The sequence below is a fragment of the Xyrauchen texanus genome, chromosome 31 (assembly GCF_025860055.1).
Source record: "Xyrauchen texanus isolate HMW12.3.18 chromosome 31, RBS_HiC_50CHRs, whole genome shotgun sequence".
NCBI lineage: Eukaryota > Metazoa > Chordata > Actinopteri > Cypriniformes > Catostomidae > Xyrauchen > Xyrauchen texanus.
This window is the reverse complement of record NC_068306.1, coordinates 26,579,212-26,596,269: the sequence shown is the minus strand read 5'-3', so window position 1 is coordinate 26,596,269 and position 17,058 is coordinate 26,579,212. Positions and strand designations below refer to the sequence as shown.

Sequence of the window (17,058 nt, the reverse complement as noted above, 5' to 3'; positions counted from 1 at the left end):
CTCCTTGTCTCTGTCTCCATCAGGTGACACATTTAGTAGCAGTCCTAGCAGCACTCCCATGGGCAGTATGGAGTCTCTCTCCTCACACTCTTCAGAGCAGAACAGCTGTTCGAAGACGGGCTCCCCTTTGTGTTCCAAACACAAGGCATCAGGAAGTCTGTGCTGGACAACTCACTCTCCCTCCTCTAATGGGCCTAAAATTTCTGCATGCACCACCAGCCCTGACTCCAGCTCCAAAGAGGACACCACCAAGACTGATGGAGAATGGGAAGAGGCATTAAGTACGAGCCCAGGGGATCGAGGGTCACCAGTACCAGAGCTCCTCCAGAGGCCCCTAGGGGAGCAACTGGAGGAGAATGGTGAGGAACAGCGCAGTCTGTCCTCCTGTTCTTCTCTCACTTCTCTCCATATCTCTGAAGGTAAACATACTTGGCGTGTAGCTGTGTTAGCGTTGTTGGTGAATTTACTAAGAATGAATTACATCCGGTAAAAGGGGCAGTAATTTGCATGTGCTGTTTTATCATGCACTGGTTTATCATCCGATTCACAAAAGGAATTATGCAGATCAAGCAATGGTGCAAAGACACCACAAAATCTATGCTGAATGCAATTTGAATGCAATTTTGTAATTTTAATCATTGTTTTATGGATGATGTGGCACACCTCTTTTGTGATCTGGCACACTCTGCTGGGACTGTACAATGTAAATCTACTACTGTTATCCAGACACCTGAATCATCTCTCTCTAAAAGTGCGCTTGACTACATAGTGCATCTGGATATATGGATAATTTGATCATTATTTAATAAATTACTACTGGCATCATCAATAGTAAATGTACACAAACGTCTCTTTTAAATAAAATCTTTTTACCGCCTGCTTTCCTCGTAAAAATGTTTATTGCACCGGGCAAATAGCACTTTGTGAATGAAGTGCAATCTATTGTGAGCCTAGTTTTACATAGAAAGGAGGCAACTTTGCATGTTATGGAATGAAAATGACAGAATTTAAATACTCAAGAGGCATATTGCTGTTTTTGTTTAGTTTTTTTGCACAAGCTTTTGTGCTAAAATACCACTCGCAATTGTCACAAATCGCAAATTCACCCCTATGTGTTTGATGTTGCTGCTCTCTTGCACTGAATTTCTACTCAAGAAACAATACGTTTGTCTAACTTTACTCTAGTATGGTCATCTCTTGGTCATGTTAAGGTTTCAGGAGCTGTCACGGTTCTATTCAGAGTCTTGTATCACGGGGTCAGAGAGACAGTGTGAAGTCCCTGCATCTGCCAGAGCTTCCTTCTAAAGAGACCGTAAGACACAGAGCTGATTCTTCAACCAGCAATGGCTACCAGAGACCTGGATCTGTGTAAGCAACAACCTTCTAAGTAATTCTGTCAATTCAAAAAATCACAGTTTGGGAAGGATGTGTTAATGTGAATTTGCTCATATTATTTGTTGGTGTAGCAAGAAAATCTAAGTTTAGTGAAATGTACTTTGCTTGTTATTTCAGAGTGGCCTCTCGGGCAGCAATCTTTGAGAGCGCTGTGATTTCCCAACCTCTTTTGGGAAGGTATTGAGAGTTTTATCAGTGTATTTGTCTACCTATTTTTGCCAACATATTACTAAACAATTTCTTGATGTTTTCAATATTGAGAACAGACACTCGAAAAGATAACTGTGTGGCTGATGCTAATATTTAGTGATATTTGTTTGTTCAGTTGCATTGTCTCTGACCCCCTTTGGTGTTTTTTTACAGAGAGGCAAAAGCCTTGTACCCCTGTCAAGCAGAGCACAGTCATGAGCTCAGCTTCCCTCAGGGGGCGCTCTTCTCTGACGGTAACTGTTCACTCCACAGAAGAACATTAGGATTTACATACTGTAGAACATTCATACTGAGTATAGAACATGAGTACACTAAGTTGTAATTGCTAAAGCAAATGTTTATTTTTTTGTGCTTTTGCCTCAGCTTTGAATTTGTGTTTGTTAATGTAGTGTATCCCTCTGTTGAACCTGGTTGGCTTCAAGCAACATATGAAGGCAAAACTGGACTGATCCCAGAGAATTATGTGATGTTCCAGTGATGGGGCTGAAAAAGACTATGTTCATGGTATCCATGGTGATCATTTCTGAAAAAAGGGACCATTTATGTTAATTAATGCCAAACTGTATATAAATAGTTTTATTGCATAGCATTATAAGCAGACCATTTCATATGATAATGTTTTTAGGATGTAGATATTACATTTGTCTTAAATGTATTAATAAATAATACATTTATGCCAATATTAGATTCTAAGACAATATAAGATTCTATATTCAGATTCTTCATAAAGGATCATTTTAGTGTTCTTATCATTTTTGTCCTGTATTTTAATAAAATATCTTCAAATGTATTGAATTATACTAATGTACTTTATAAGTTTTGTGGTGTTTGTTAAAACAATGTTATTTTAACAAAGTGTCCATTAGTTTAGTTTATACTGAATATATTTGTGAGTTTAATATAGTGCATTTTAAATGAAGTATGATCAAGAAAGGGAAAATACTTCTGATGTGTTAAATTTTGTTGTTGAGTGTGTTTCATATACGTGTCATGTATTATTTTGTGCTCTTTGAAAAAATGCAGTTTATGTAATGGTTCTGCTGTGTTTTATTTTACACTGGTTCAGCATTTCAAGATTTTTAAATGGAAAAAAATATGATATGCAGATTATAATATTGGTCAACGTTAAACGGAAAGTAATTTTACTTTTGTCTGGTTATTTTCGCTTAAAGAATTTTAACTATTAAAATGTTTTGTTATAAATACTAAAACTATGATTGGGGCTTGAAATCATTTTGGTTTTAGTTGTTTGTTAATATTTCCTACACAAATAAACCTGATTAGTTAACTGATAGGTTTGAGATTAGACATTTACATTATAAAAAAAAAAACGAATTTGTATTATTATTCCTTCGAAACATTTTGTAATCTTGCTATTGTAAATTAAGTAATTTCCAGGTCTGACCTACACATTGCTCTTAAAGGTACACTGAGTCATTTTTTTTCCCAATTAAAAAAGTTTTAGTCCTAAAGAAACAAATTGTAATTTTGAAACATATTAATAATATCACGACCACTCACATGAGATGAGTACTTTAGTCATCTCAGTAACATTATAAAAGCTGTTTTATTATATGTGGGCCAGGGGTGCACTCATGGGGGCTGCCATTTTACAATCACATGACAAGTTGAATTCTTCTTGCTTAATCTCAGTGTCTTGTTTTTGGACACTTTCACTCTTGGGTTACATTAATCCTATCTGATTGTGAATAGTGATTTGCTACAATGGCACTGACAACTGAGAACTATTGATTTTGAATGATGCTGCATTCACAACACCAGGTATCACTGTAAGTCCAAGATGGCACAAGCAAAAATTTACTGAGTGCACTTTTAATCTCTATAGTTCTATTGAGCACATAGGCTGTAAATAATGTAAAAGGCATAAACTGATTCTTAATTTATTAGAGAACTGCTCAGTTCAGAAGAGAACTGCAATTTTCGAGCCATGGCTTCAGGAATTTTCTATGAGTTTTTGATTGAGTAAAATAAGGAATGCGGTTGACATTAAGAGCATTTCATGTTTTGTTCTACCATGTTAATTACCTATAGTCGTACCTCAAACATGAATTTTGAAGCCGCTGTTTTTGAGTTTATGTGCTGAGTTGGGTAGGGATGTTTTTAGCTTGTACTGTAACTTTGATTAAGGACATATTAAAGGAAGTATTTTCATGTTCATGTGAAAGGAAGTATATTTTTTGGCTCAGACAGGCTTGATCAAGGCATGCGCTGGTTAAATTGCATGTGCTATTGAGTCAGCACAGTCAAACAAAGCTGCTGTGGTTCTGGAAGCACACTATATTCTTCTGTTCTATTCTCTGATTGTTCTGTGATGGATTGCGAACATCATAACAAACTACTTGAGTTTATGAATTGCATGAGACTGTAAATGTCAGGAGACCATGTATCATAACTGCCGACCAACCATACATTTCCTCTCTTGATAAAATTCAACATGAATCATTTCATTGTTACAGCGTCAGTCTATCTTTCCCTTGATATACTTCACAGTTATTATAGCATGTCTATAAGCTAGAGAACAGTGCTCTTGTTTAACAATTTACTAAAATAACAATTTACTATTTCCACAGGTGGAGATATGGTGAAGATCCAACACCAAAATATACTCAGACAATCACAAAAGTGCTGTCGGTAATCATGCACAAACAAGTTTAAACATAAATGTGGCCGAGTACAGAATACATTTCTTTATTAACATAATTAAACATCTAAATGAAAAGTAGTTGTCATTAAAAAAAAAACAATGACCGCTGTAAGTACAAATCAATGAACATTCATTACATTATGATTGAGACATCTGTGATCTGCATATTTGACTTGGCACAGGTTTTACACCAGATGCCCTTCCTGATGCAACCTCCAGTGGCAGGGTGACCCTACAGGGCAATTTTAGAGTCTCCAATTCACTTAACCAGCATGTTTTTGGACTTGTGGGGGAAACCAGAGCTAACCTACAGGAACAAAGGTAGAACATGCAAACTCCTTACAGAAAGTCCCAGTTGAGCCAGGACTTGAACCCAGGACCTTTTTGCTGAGAGGCAACAGTGCTAACCACTAAGCCACCACAGTTATCTTTATAGCTTTTTATTGATCTTGCTGTGAAATTTAACCATCATGAATTTACTAGTTGCCAATTTGCTACAGTAAAAATAATTTTAATTTAGGACAGCAAATCAAAATTGCTTTTTAACTGTTGTGCTGTGTATCATACAAAAGGACATTTGTGAAGTGTTACGTTAAAGCTGAAGTGTGAAAATGATCTGCCACTAGCTTCACCAAATGGAACTGGCAAATAATCTTTGAAAACAGTTTTCCCTGAACACCATTGTTCCCCATTGTGTTCCATTGGTTGAGTCAATCTTGTCATGCTGGTTGGAATGCTCAAACAAGCAGAGCAATGCTTTGATAGTGCCACAGAGTCAGCCTACAAATGTTACTTATATGCTTACTTATAGTTAGATGTCTCTGGATATTAAGCTGGGATAGGAGAAAGCATTTTAACAAAAAATAAAGGCTTCAAGTTTAAAAGTATGGCCTAAACGAAAACATAAAATATCATTTCTTCAAAGTCATCAAAAGCTCAATAGCTATTTCTTTTTCTTTCAACTAACCCAGGCCAAGGCAAAGAAGCATGTGGAACCAAAGTCCCTGTGCAAATTGTCTTGATTGATAAATAGTTGATTCATAGTTAATGTACATTTTCCTTTAAAAAATGTCTGTTGTCTGATTTCCTTAATGAGACTTTAGTATTAAGCAGGCTTGCGAGAGATTGTTTTCAAGTTTCCTCACTAGTTCAGCCAGCTCCTCTAGATTGTGTGCCTTTTCCTCTAACAGCTCATAGCGAAGACTTGAAATATCTTGCTTAATCTCCTTCAGTTCACCTACAACACAGAAGGAATTTTTTCTAACAGTGGGACTGAATTATAAAATTTATGAATCACATACAACATTGGAAGAAATAGTTTTCATTGTCATGTCATTTCAATGCCACTAGTTGTTATTTTCTCTGTGGAACACAAAAAAGGAACTTTTGAAAAATCTTTATGTAGCTCTTCTCATACAATGACAATTCATTGTGCCCATGACTTTCAGCTTTAAAAAGGGAAGAAAAACAGCCCAAAGGCACTAAAAAAATATGTTGCTCTATGTCTATTATCGTTACGGCCCTGGTTGTATGGAAAGAACTGTGTAATGCTCCACATAAAAAAAAATTAAACATACAGGTTTAAAATGACATGAGGGTGAGAAAATAGTGATAAATGTTTGGGTTTATTCCAACACTGTGCCTGAAAACTTGCATACAAGCTTAAAAACACTTACCCTCATTGACCTCATCACATTCTTTGTCATTTTGAGCTTTGATGATGTAGCGCTTGACAAGACGCTTCATAATTTTCTGTACAGATTTAATGCAATACCAGTCAGTTCCTCCTCAAATTCATCAAATATAACTCAAATATAAACATTTGGGCCATTGGCAAACATTCAAGGTAGCAAAAGACTTTCACATGCCTGATATCGGCTTGAGCAAGAATGATTCTTGGCCTTGCTGGATTTGCTTTTCCCCAACTGAAATATGATCCAGTAAAGCAAAAGAGTAGCATGAGTGGTTTATTGCAATTGTTAATGTACAGTACTTATTAACTTAAAGGAAAAGTTCACCCAAAATTAAAACATTTTGTCATACTCGTTTCAAACCTTTCTGAATATCCTGGTCCATCTTTTCACAATGATGGCAATTGACAGCGAGTATCAAATATCATTAAAGTAGTCCATACACGTCCTGCTTCATACAATAAGTTTTGCTGTGAAACAATATTACATTTTCATCACTTTCCGGTGAATATCTCAACATTGTTTTTTGCGCTCATGAATGAGCGTAAATGAGCGAAAATGAATGTCAGTATTCACATTGAAAAACTGATTTCAATTTCCGGTTGTTTCTCACCACAAGCTATAGTAGTAGAGAATGCCTTTTATGATACTTTTGGAATTCCATGTTTGAAAAAAATTAGATGTTTTGAAAAGATATAAGGGTGAGTAAATTATGGCATTTTTTGCTATTGCCTCTAAATTAGGCATTTGCCTCACCTCACTGAGCTCAGACCCCTTCATAATGGCTTTGTGTCTGTTTAAGAGCTCCCGCAGGAGACCTTTAGCCCCCATCACCAGACTCAGAACAAATTTGGGACTAGGCACCAGGTTAAATGGTACAGGGAGAGTCCTGCCCTCCTCGAAATAGGTGAACCAGAGCTTGGCACGGGCAAACTTCCACTCCACATCTGCATCATCCTGCAATCAACCAGAGACCAAAGTAACCAGAACACACTAATTAAACTGAATTTGTAAGCCAAACTAGGCAGCAAAGAAATGCAAAGGTAAGGGCAAAGCAAATGAGATTTTTCATTTAAAACTGATGACTGTAAAGACAAACTCAAACTCAAACCTATCCCGGGGAGATAACATTATATTATTTATATGCAAAAACACCTCCACTGAAGTGCTTCATCAGCAAAAGGTTTTTATCTCCACACACTTTTAAGCGATTTACAGATCCCATTAGCCCCACTGCACAAGGATTTATCATGTCAGCATATCTATGAAAGAAATACATACAAACAAATGTACAACCCCAATTCTGAAAAAGTTGAAAAACAAAAAGGAGTGATTTGTAAACTGTATTCACCCTGTACTATATTGAAACACTCCAAAAGCAACCCATTGCCGTACAAGTCCCTGGAAAAGACTGCGTCTGAATGGCACTATATGCACCAAAAGTTTTACATATTTTTCTGCATTAATGATGCCCTACCAAATGTGCAAGTTACCCATGCATGGGCACTGACATTACACCCATACCATGACAGACACTGACTGTTGGATCTGACTCTGATAACAGCTTTTCCTTTTTGGCCCTGAGAACACGACAACGTTTTTTCCAAAAAACAATTCGAAATGTGGACTCGCCGGACCACAAAACACGATTGCACTGTTCTACTTTCCATCTCAGATGAGACTGAGACCAGAGAAGTCGGCGGTGCTTCTGGACAGTGTTGATGTACTTCTGTACTTCTGGCTTTTGCTTTGCATAGTAAAACCTTAACTTGCATCTGTGGATGCAGCGGCAATTGGTGTTGATGACAAAGGTTTATCATATTCCTGAAGCCATGTTATGATATTCATTACCGACATATGATGGTTTTTGAGACAGTGATGTCTGAGATCATGAGCATTCCAAAGTGGTTTCCAGCAGGACCATGCCAAACCACATACTGCCTGGATTACAAGTGCATGGCTGCATAAGCAGAGAGTGTGTGTGCTAGATTGGCCTGTCTGCAGTCCTGTCTCCAACTGAGAATGTGTGGTGCATCATGAAACACAAAATATGTCAACGACGGCCTCATACTATTGCGCAGCTGAAGGCCTCAATAATGGATGAATGCTTGCTAAATTTAACAAACTTGTGTATTCAGTGCCCAAATGCTTATTACACGAAATGAAGTTACACATTGGTAAACACTAGACTGTCCCAACATTTTTGGAGGATGTTGCAATCATCTGATTTGAAATGATATGTGTATTTGAGTAAATTTATGAATAAATAAATTCACAAGGTAAAACATAAAATATTGTGTTGTAGTAGTGTTTTCAATATAGCATAGGGTGAATAGAATTTACAAATACTAATGTTTGCTGTTATTAGCAGTTTCCATACTGTCCAACATTTTTTGGAATTGGGTTGCTGTTAAACTGAGATGTGAAGTACCTCAATTTCCTGAAAGGAATTGTTGATCATGGCAATGAGCATGTTAAGTAGGACGATGACCACTGTGACATTGTATACGCCATAGAGAACATAGCCAATGTTCTCGATAAACTTGTGTCCATTGCTCACGACTACTGATCTGACCTCGGAAAGTCCAAATATTGCCCAAAACAATGTTTTGAAGCTTTCTTCTACACTGTAGAGTTAGAGAGAAAGAACTATAAAATATAGGAATTCTACACTAATTCATCACTCACCCTCATGCTGCTTCCAAACCTGTATGCTGTTTTTCTAAGAATTCAGAAATGGCATGTTGTGTTTGGTTACTACACATGCAAGAAACATTGCTATTATGTTGACGCATCACAAGATTTGGTGGAGTTGAAGACTTTAATTCCCACAACCAATCAACAAACAGAATTTCAAATTGATACAATACAGGCATCACATTTTAGCTAGCCTCCTATCCAACAATCCATTTTAAGAAAGGAAATGTCTTTGAACCAATCTGGTTATTAATTCCATATTTAAGTCCTATTTATGCAGTACAAAGGACTGATGTAACATGTACATCAATAACCAGAAATAAGCTACCTTTATCTTATTCCAAACCCTGATGTTTTCTTTCTTCCATGGCACACAAAAGTCATTTTTCTATTAAAATCATGGTTGGGTTTAGTGTTTCGGAAAGAGGTTACTATTTACGTTGGGACAAGAGGGTTAAACTAAGGTAAAAATCTTAATAACATTGTTCATTGGTTCCTTTATATTTCTCTTTGGGAATAAAAGAGCTAACTAGTGCAATTTCTTGTGATTTCGGCATCTCGTACTATAATGACGACTTCTCATGAGACAGGGAATTCTTCTCAGAAGACTTGGAATCATGGAATCCAATTTTTTTGTCCTTTTTGGAGCTTGCAGGGCAAGAACTGTGGAACGATTCTTCCAAAATTTCTACTTTTTGTCTTGCATAGATAAACAGCATGAAAGTGAGTGAATGACGACAGAACCAAATGTTTGGCTGAACTATTTGTTTTCTCATTAGAGGGATAATACTCATTCTACTCACGTTGTGAAGGCGTCATTCTGTTTAGCACCTAAGTAATATGAGAAGAGGTTGAACATTCCAATCATAAATGCCAAAAAGACCAGGATGAAGATAACCATGAACTTGAATATGTCTTTCACGGTTCGGCCCAAAGATATTTGCAGTGGTCCAAAGCTCTCATTAGCTGGTAGGATGTATGCAATTCGAGAGAAGCTCAGAACCACAGCAATGGCATACAAGCCCTCTGAAAGGACCTGAGGATCGGAGGGGAGCCAGTCAATCCGAGCTGGAACAAGATAAAGGAGACATTAATTTACACAGACTGCTTGTTATATTATTTCACAACTTGGCTCAATACAAAATTTGCCAAACTAAGTTCAGGTTAACTGGGTCATTCTACAAAACAGGTGCATCATCATCATTATATCTGGAACTCTTCAATGATAAGTTAAAGACTCTATTTATCTTTATCTTATGTTTTGTTAGGTTTCTCAGTAGGGATGATCTTCAAATATCAACCCTGTTACAATGACATTGTGCAGTTAGTAAGCAACTGATAATTTGAAATTGGATATTTGCAGAAATATCAGCATTACATTATATTTCTAATAAGAATTTTGTAGTTATGACTATGAGCACCTGTCACCATCAACCCAGTTACTCTTCTGTGAAATTATTAAGGCTTCTCAACAACTTCTCTGGGTGATGTAGCTTGCTGTGTCATCACAAAGCAAAGCTGCCCCTTGTAAGAATAGGATGTTTAGGAATGTGTTTCCTGTCTCTACTCTCACACATAGCTCAAACAAGTATGTCACCCCCATATAAGGTAAATAACTATTTCATTGGTGGGGGTCCAGTGGAATGTGTTTTTTCTGGACCATATAACGAAGTGCTGAACAATAAACTTTGAAGAAGGATTTGATAGCATTGGGTCTCTGTGTCATTTCTTTCTTCCCTCAGCTGAGCCGTATCGAGACGGGGATTGCAGATCAACAAAATAAATTAAATACATTGGATGACAAAATTATCTAACATTTTCTAAAGGTATAATTATATCCAAACATATATTAAAGTGCATATACTTAGTATTAGATGGCACAATGCAATTTATTACCACTTAAACACATTATCTGAAAAACAAAACAAAAATCTTATCTGCCTCTTTCTTCTGCGCTAGCATCTATAATTCTTCAGCCTCTTGAGAACTTGGCAGTGCGATATTGCAGATATTGTTGACTTATGATTGTTGACTGAAAAACAAATTACTTGATATGGTCCTAATTTGTAAGTCCCTTTGAATAATGACTAAATTACAATTTTTCTAATTGAATGTTCAAAGAAATTATAAAAATGTACCTTATAAAATTAAACTGGAAAAGACACCTGTTTCATAGAATGACCCAACAAGTCACTACTGGTACTCACCCAACTGGAAGTATCCCACCTCAGCAGGCAAAGTTACATTTGTTAAATCTGTGTAGTGCTCATTGACATAGCGTTGAGCTGCACTTGCATGCCAGAAAGCCATTATCCTTGAGATGAAGGATGCAACAAAAATGGCCAACATTCCAAAATCAAGCAAATTCCAAGGCTCAAGCAGATACTCTCTTGGGCCTTGAGACCAGATCTCCTTGCATTCTGCCCAAATCATCCCTAAGAAAATTAAACCAAAACAGGCTGTTTTCAACAGGCCCTTTGACTAGGGACATGCATATGAACTGTACATTCTGTTCACTTAATACCGATTTTAATGGAGTAGTAACCTCTGACTAGTTAAAAATGAGTCAGAAACAAACCTACAACCCAAGAAATTATGAGCATTTCCATCCACGTAAAAGGAGTTGTTTTCATACGGAACAGCTGCGTTGGATAGTCATGAATGGACATATTTGGAAGCAGCTTTGTCCCATCAAAGCGATCTGCAGCATTCATGACCAAAAGGCCAAGGAAAATAGTGAAGGAGGCTGCATGGGCCACAAACTTAAGGAAAGGGCCACGCATGATTTTTCCCATCTGTTGATAACAAAATGTTTTGACTGTTGTTACAGATTTCTTGTTCTGTTGATACAGTACATACTTGAAATAATGATTTTGTATATGTATTGCATCGCAACTTATCGGCCAGATATGCTTATCATCATTATTATGACTCATAGGACACGAATGGATATATTAAGCACTGCTGTAATTTACAACCATGGGAATTTAAAGCCATAAAAAGCATTAAAGGGAAAGAACAGTCTTATTGAGCAATGTATTTCAGAAGATTATTCAAATGTTAAAGGGATAGTTCACCCAAAGATGATAATTATGTAATCATTTTCTCACCCTCAAGGTTTTGCTTTCCTAATTGTGGAAAAGATACAATGAAAGTGAATGGTGACTGAGGCTAACATTCTACCTAACGTCTCTGACTTCCACAGAAAAAGAAAAAAGTACACAGGTTTGGAATAACGTGAGGGTGAGAAAATGACAGAATTTTCATTTTGGGGTGAACTATCCCTTTAAAAACATTTATTGATTACTGGTGTCATCCTCAGATTATTTGTATGGCATGTTTGCTATGCAATACACCCGGTTTTTCTGCTGTATTAGAAATAAAAGCGCATACATTTTCTGTGAACACACATACCTTGCTGCATGGTGCAACCCAATACACCATTGCTAGGAAAGGCAGTCCCACGGCAACACCTAAAACCACCAGGAACTTAATAGCTGTGGTCTGCTGCCTGAGTTCGGGCAGGTTTTCATACCATATCGATAAGAGCTGTTGTTGACAATTGGGATGAGCCACAAACTGTTTAGGACCAATTTAAAAAGAGGTGTTTAACTACAGGGCATTCTCTCTGTTTGAAATAATATAATACATTTCTGCATAGCTAAAGCCAGAAATCTAAACAACACAATTTTTGTTTTCTTCAATTTACCTTTTTCAGTTCATACTTTATTGCAAGTTTTAAGCGAATTAGACTGGGCCGGCTGGGCAGTTCTAAAGTATCATCCTCTTCACCATTCAAAATTGCTTCCACTTCCTCTGTGCTCCGGCACAGATCCAGAAGTCCCACAACAAAGTCTTTGCATTGCATAGAAAGTTTCCTATATTCATTCTGAGGAAGATAATTGTCGCTAAATACTTAAGAAGATGCATCAGTGGAAATATACACCATGGACCCTTTTCACATACTTTGAATATGTATTTTGCTTTAATTTAATAGGGTAAATACAGAAAACTTTTCGTTCTCTGTTAATGTTTATTATTTAATGTATATCTTTATCAATGTACTTTGTTTTATATTATAATATCTGGCATTAATTTATAAATAAACCTAGCTAATTAGTCAACACTGCTGCTATGGAGTTTTCAGCGTAACTGCACAACATTCCCCAAACTAGCTTTTTATCAGGATTACTGATAACATTTAGATTATGAGAAAAAACAAAAGCCAAAAAGGGGTACAAATTATTTTATGAGCACAAAATCTTTAATTACAAGGATGAGTGTAATAATTGTATTGTTTTATTTGTTATATAGCTTGCTAGCTGAATAGCTGTGTCCCAAATACTTCTGCATTATTCTAGACCATTTTGCTGTGTAAGCAATATGAATAGTTTGTTCACACAGAAAATACAATTCCCGGATGATTTAGGGTATCTCTTGAACTAAAATAACGAGTGTGGAATGTTGGACACTTTATGCACTCAGTGCATCCTTACAAAAAAATATAAAGTTCTGATAAACTTGTCGTAAATTTGCTGCAAATCTTTCCGCAAATTTCACACTCATTATTTTCACATGCAAATCAGCTTGTTTGCCCGAACTTTGCAGCTCTTCACCAGTAGTGGTAAACCTTCAGCAAACCTTTGGCGACAATTAAAAGTTTGTCACAGAGCACATTTGCTTTAAAAATAATGAGAGGTGAATTTGCTGCAAAGTTTGCCAGAATGGATTTTTGTGTGGCATGGATTGCCATGATGCTAGCCTGACAAAACTACTGTAACAGGTAAATGTGGCAAACTAGCAAAACTTCTACGATGACAGCACCTTACACATGTGAGTCAAATGCTTTACCATCACCCCACACTGTGAATGTACATTATTTAAGAAAGAAGTGTTGAACTAAGGTTAGCTAACATGCTAAAGCTAGCGGCAACACATCACATGCATTTGAAATGTCAGTTTCGTCAGCTGAAAAGTGTGAATGCTTTCAAGTAGGGAGGATACTTCACTCTGAAAATCCATACACTCATAGTGCTTCGTTTGGGACAAATTAATCAGTTATAGTACCCTTGCAAAGTTATGGAACACTACTATCCTACTCTTACTGTTTCTGCCATAGACAGATATGGCCGAAGTTGTTAGAGTAATATGGATAGAATGCCATAGATATAGTGTTCCAACAAACTCCTGTGGCAAACTTTGCTGCAAATTTCCCACAAGTTCATATTTTCATATGCAAATGACCTTTCGTCATACAGTTTACTGCAAATTTGCTGCACATTACCCGAAGGTCAGCCACAAATAGACGGGTAGTCTTATTTTAATGTTTTGTGAGAAATGTGATATCCTAATTGTGACATTAAATTGTTTAGCAGTGTTGTGAATGTGAAAAAGGTCCATACATAAATTTTTTTTTATTATTTTTAACAGACCTGGTTGTCTCTGTTTGCTAAGATATTAAGAGTAGTCATTTCTATCTACTGCAGGATATTGCCGTACCTTAAATTCCTTTTCAATATTAGCCATAGAGGCAAGCTCATTGCTGAGCTCCAAGGCTGCCATCACAGGATCCTCATTGGACAGAGACAGGTAAGCTGGACTGGCCAATCCCCTGTAGGCATTGATGCGTGACCGGGAGTGGCTGAAAGAATCATACTTTTGATGGTAATTGCAGGTGTCACAAGTACAAAAGTAGTCATGTGGCTGCTCAATGCGAGCACCCTTTCCCAAGAGAATGTGCACAATCTCGTATTCATGGCAGTGGGATGCTAGAATAATTGGAGTGACATCATGAGAAAAGCGTGTGCCATCTTCATCATAGGCGAAGAAGTCATCGTGCATTGGTGCCTGACTTGGGCTCGCCGTAAGTCTCTTGGAGTCAGCAAAAGCTTTGTGGCTCAGAATGGCATCTACAATCCTGGTGTATCCTTTGCTGATGGCCAACAAAAGTGCGTCTCCAATCCGCGATAGGTTGTCTTTCTTTAACAACAGCTCTGTTACTTCTAAGTGTTCATTAGCCACTGCCAACTGCAGTGCATTCTGGCCCATATAGTCCACACAGTTGACATCAAACTCAGGGATCTCCTCGAGCATTCTACGCACGACAGGTATGTTTCCATACTCGGCAGAATCAAGGAAGCGTTCCTCTACAGGTGTTAAGCTGTTGGGATGGGCATTGAACATGTAGGCCGCCCCTCGCACAGCCTGTCTCCTGCTCTTGGGCAGCATCTGTCGGGCCAGGCTCTCACTATGGACAAAAACACATAGAAAACTAGCTATTTAATTTAAGAGGTGAAGTATGTCATTTCTGTGCCACTATGTATACTAAACGGATAATAAGGACTGTTTTTAAACAGGTTTCCCGAACACTCCCACTATTTGCTATTAGTCGGACAAACAGATCCCACCCCACCCCAAATTCATGACATTGGTTGAGTCAGTGTTGCTATGTTGGGATGCTCAAAGTAATTAACCAACAAATTGCTTACTTAAGCTGACTCTGCACAATAAGCTGGGATAGGAGAAAGTATTTTAACATCGAACAATTACACAGATCACATTTAATGTTTCTAAAAACATTCTTAAGCAAAAAAATAAATAAAGTAATTATCATTGTATATCATATGTATAAATTGCTTCTCCATCTTAATTAGTGTGAAATAAATATGTATTTCTCTCTTGCCCGGTACTTTTAACCTTGTGATGATTTCACTCTAATTTTATTAATTTACTATGTAGCAACTTTCTCTCTTTTTTCATTACTGAATGGCAAGAAGTTCTTATCAGTCTCAGTTGCCTTCAATATCACATTTCCTTTATTGAAAGGAGGAGAACCATTCTGATCTTAATGATTTGTTAATGTATAATGTTTAATTAAAATATGATATTTTGCTTTGGAATGAGATATAAAAAATAGATGTAAATGATCACAATGATATTTTTCCCTGCTCAGAAGATAAACACTGGTTAAAATTAATTGTATAATTAATTGTTTAATTTAAGTATTAAATATACTGTAAAATCATATCATATGATATTTTAATCTTGCCAACAGAAATGGCAGATATGAGACTGAATTATACAAATTATGTCCACTTAAGTTTATCTTGGTTACTGTTTTTAGTCAAATTATTCATATATTCTTACAGATAATTTGAAGCTTTGGCTGATAATCATCTTGTTTGGCTGAATATGTTATTACATATGTATGTTAATGCTATACTTTTGTGTGTGACTTTGACATATTTCTACAATATCACAAGCTTTAAATAGGCTTTGCTCAAATCTAACGAGCCACTTTAATGAAGACTTTTTAAACAAGCAAACCAGTGTTTAAATAGTTTGTACTGGCAGTTTCATTTCAGTACATTGAACTTGATATGTATAGAACCTTGACCAACTCACCTATGGAAGTGACCATAACTGCCATAACAGTCCTCACCAAAGTCTTCGTTAATCAGTAGATTGTCTTTACTTCTGTTCCTCCTTTCAATTGTGTGATGCTTTGATTGATTTATATCCTCCAGAACAGGTCTTCTTTGATTCATACTTTCAACTGAGGCAGTTCACTTATGGCATGTGAATACACCAAAGCCAAAAATTCAGCTGTAAATGATGAGAGTGCACATTACGCACTGACAAGTCACCATCCTCTACAATCCCTTGTTATGTTCTCGCTTAAGTCTTGAGACAGAGCAGAGCACTGAGGAATTTTCACTGTTCTTTTCCATTCATTGGCAATAAATGAGGTTTGTAACAATCTATACCTCTTCTTGTTAGTTTAAAAAACCTCACATATTCTTAGAAATTAAATGTTTCTTTGTTCCTTGCTCAGTTTATATAGTTAAATGTCTAAGACTGAACCTGAAAGCATTTAGTCCCATTTTTGATATTAAATTAACTGAAATTCTATTCTTGATTAACAACATTTTCAGAAAAACTTTATCAAGAATCACTGAACAAATCACAAAAATGCCATATGCACTTTGAACAGTTCCCTCTGCTTTCAAAATAAAAGAAATTCCTTGTCAAAATCTTGTTTGTATAGAAACCAGGATTAAAATCTGCTTTCAGTCAAACCCAGTGAAGAAGTGCAGATGCAGAATCCCTTTGGGTCTATTTCTGTGTTCCCAATAAACCTCTACATCCTGTGTGTTCATTACCAAAGTCCAGCTCTCTTGAAACTGTGGGAAATGGCTTCAGTGGAATTCCAAAATGTCCAGTCATCATGTACATTCAGCTGCTACATCACACATTTTACTCCCTTTACTTTTCATCTCTTTGGCACTCTTTCTCCCACACTCTCAATGCTATATGTGTGTGTCTAAATGTTTATGTGCTTTAGTGGTCATGATACTGCCCACAAAAATCAGACTGAGTATACAGATAGGTCAAAGGGTA

General features: G+C 36.7%; 2 protein-coding genes across 4 annotated transcripts in view; one reads left to right on the top strand and one right to left on the bottom strand.

The window, feature by feature from the left end:
- LOC127625081 (rho GTPase-activating protein 42-like) overlaps nucleotides 1-2,756 on the top strand; it is a 38,257-nt gene extending 35,501 nt beyond the window's left edge. For both annotated transcript variants that reach the window (XM_052100149.1, XM_052100148.1), the window contains 5 exons: nucleotides 24-419; nucleotides 1,212-1,368; nucleotides 1,513-1,572; nucleotides 1,759-1,838; nucleotides 1,995-2,756. In XM_052100149.1, the coding sequence (XP_051956109.1) occupies nucleotides 24-419; nucleotides 1,212-1,368; nucleotides 1,513-1,572; nucleotides 1,759-1,838; nucleotides 1,995-2,083 (782 nt within the window). In that variant the 3' untranslated portion in view covers nucleotides 2,084-2,756. The remainder of the gene's footprint in view (nucleotides 1-23; nucleotides 420-1,211; nucleotides 1,369-1,512; nucleotides 1,573-1,758; nucleotides 1,839-1,994) is intronic.
- Nucleotides 2,757-4,298: 1,542 nt separating this feature from the next.
- On the bottom strand, nucleotides 4,299-16,761 carry LOC127625082 (short transient receptor potential channel 6-like). 2 transcript variants are annotated; one of them, XM_052100150.1, is made up of 12 exons: nucleotides 16,063-16,761; nucleotides 14,158-14,905; nucleotides 12,368-12,547; nucleotides 12,073-12,237; nucleotides 11,237-11,453; nucleotides 10,866-11,093; nucleotides 9,462-9,726; nucleotides 8,393-8,588; nucleotides 6,718-6,918; nucleotides 6,139-6,195; nucleotides 5,947-6,022; nucleotides 4,299-5,507 (listed from the first exon to the last, which is right to left on the bottom strand). In XM_052100150.1, exons 1-12 carry the CDS (start codon nucleotides 16,203-16,205, stop codon nucleotides 5,359-5,361), a joined length of 2,625 nt encoding a protein of 874 aa, XP_051956110.1. In that variant the 5' UTR covers nucleotides 16,206-16,761; the 3' UTR covers nucleotides 4,299-5,358. The 2 variants fall into 2 exon arrangements, 1 of the variants encoding a protein (XP_051956110.1); XR_007968251.1 differs by lacking the exons at nucleotides 4,299-5,507; nucleotides 5,947-6,022 and having other exon boundaries at nucleotides 6,325-6,918.
- Between the last annotated feature and the right edge of the window lie 297 nt (nucleotides 16,762-17,058).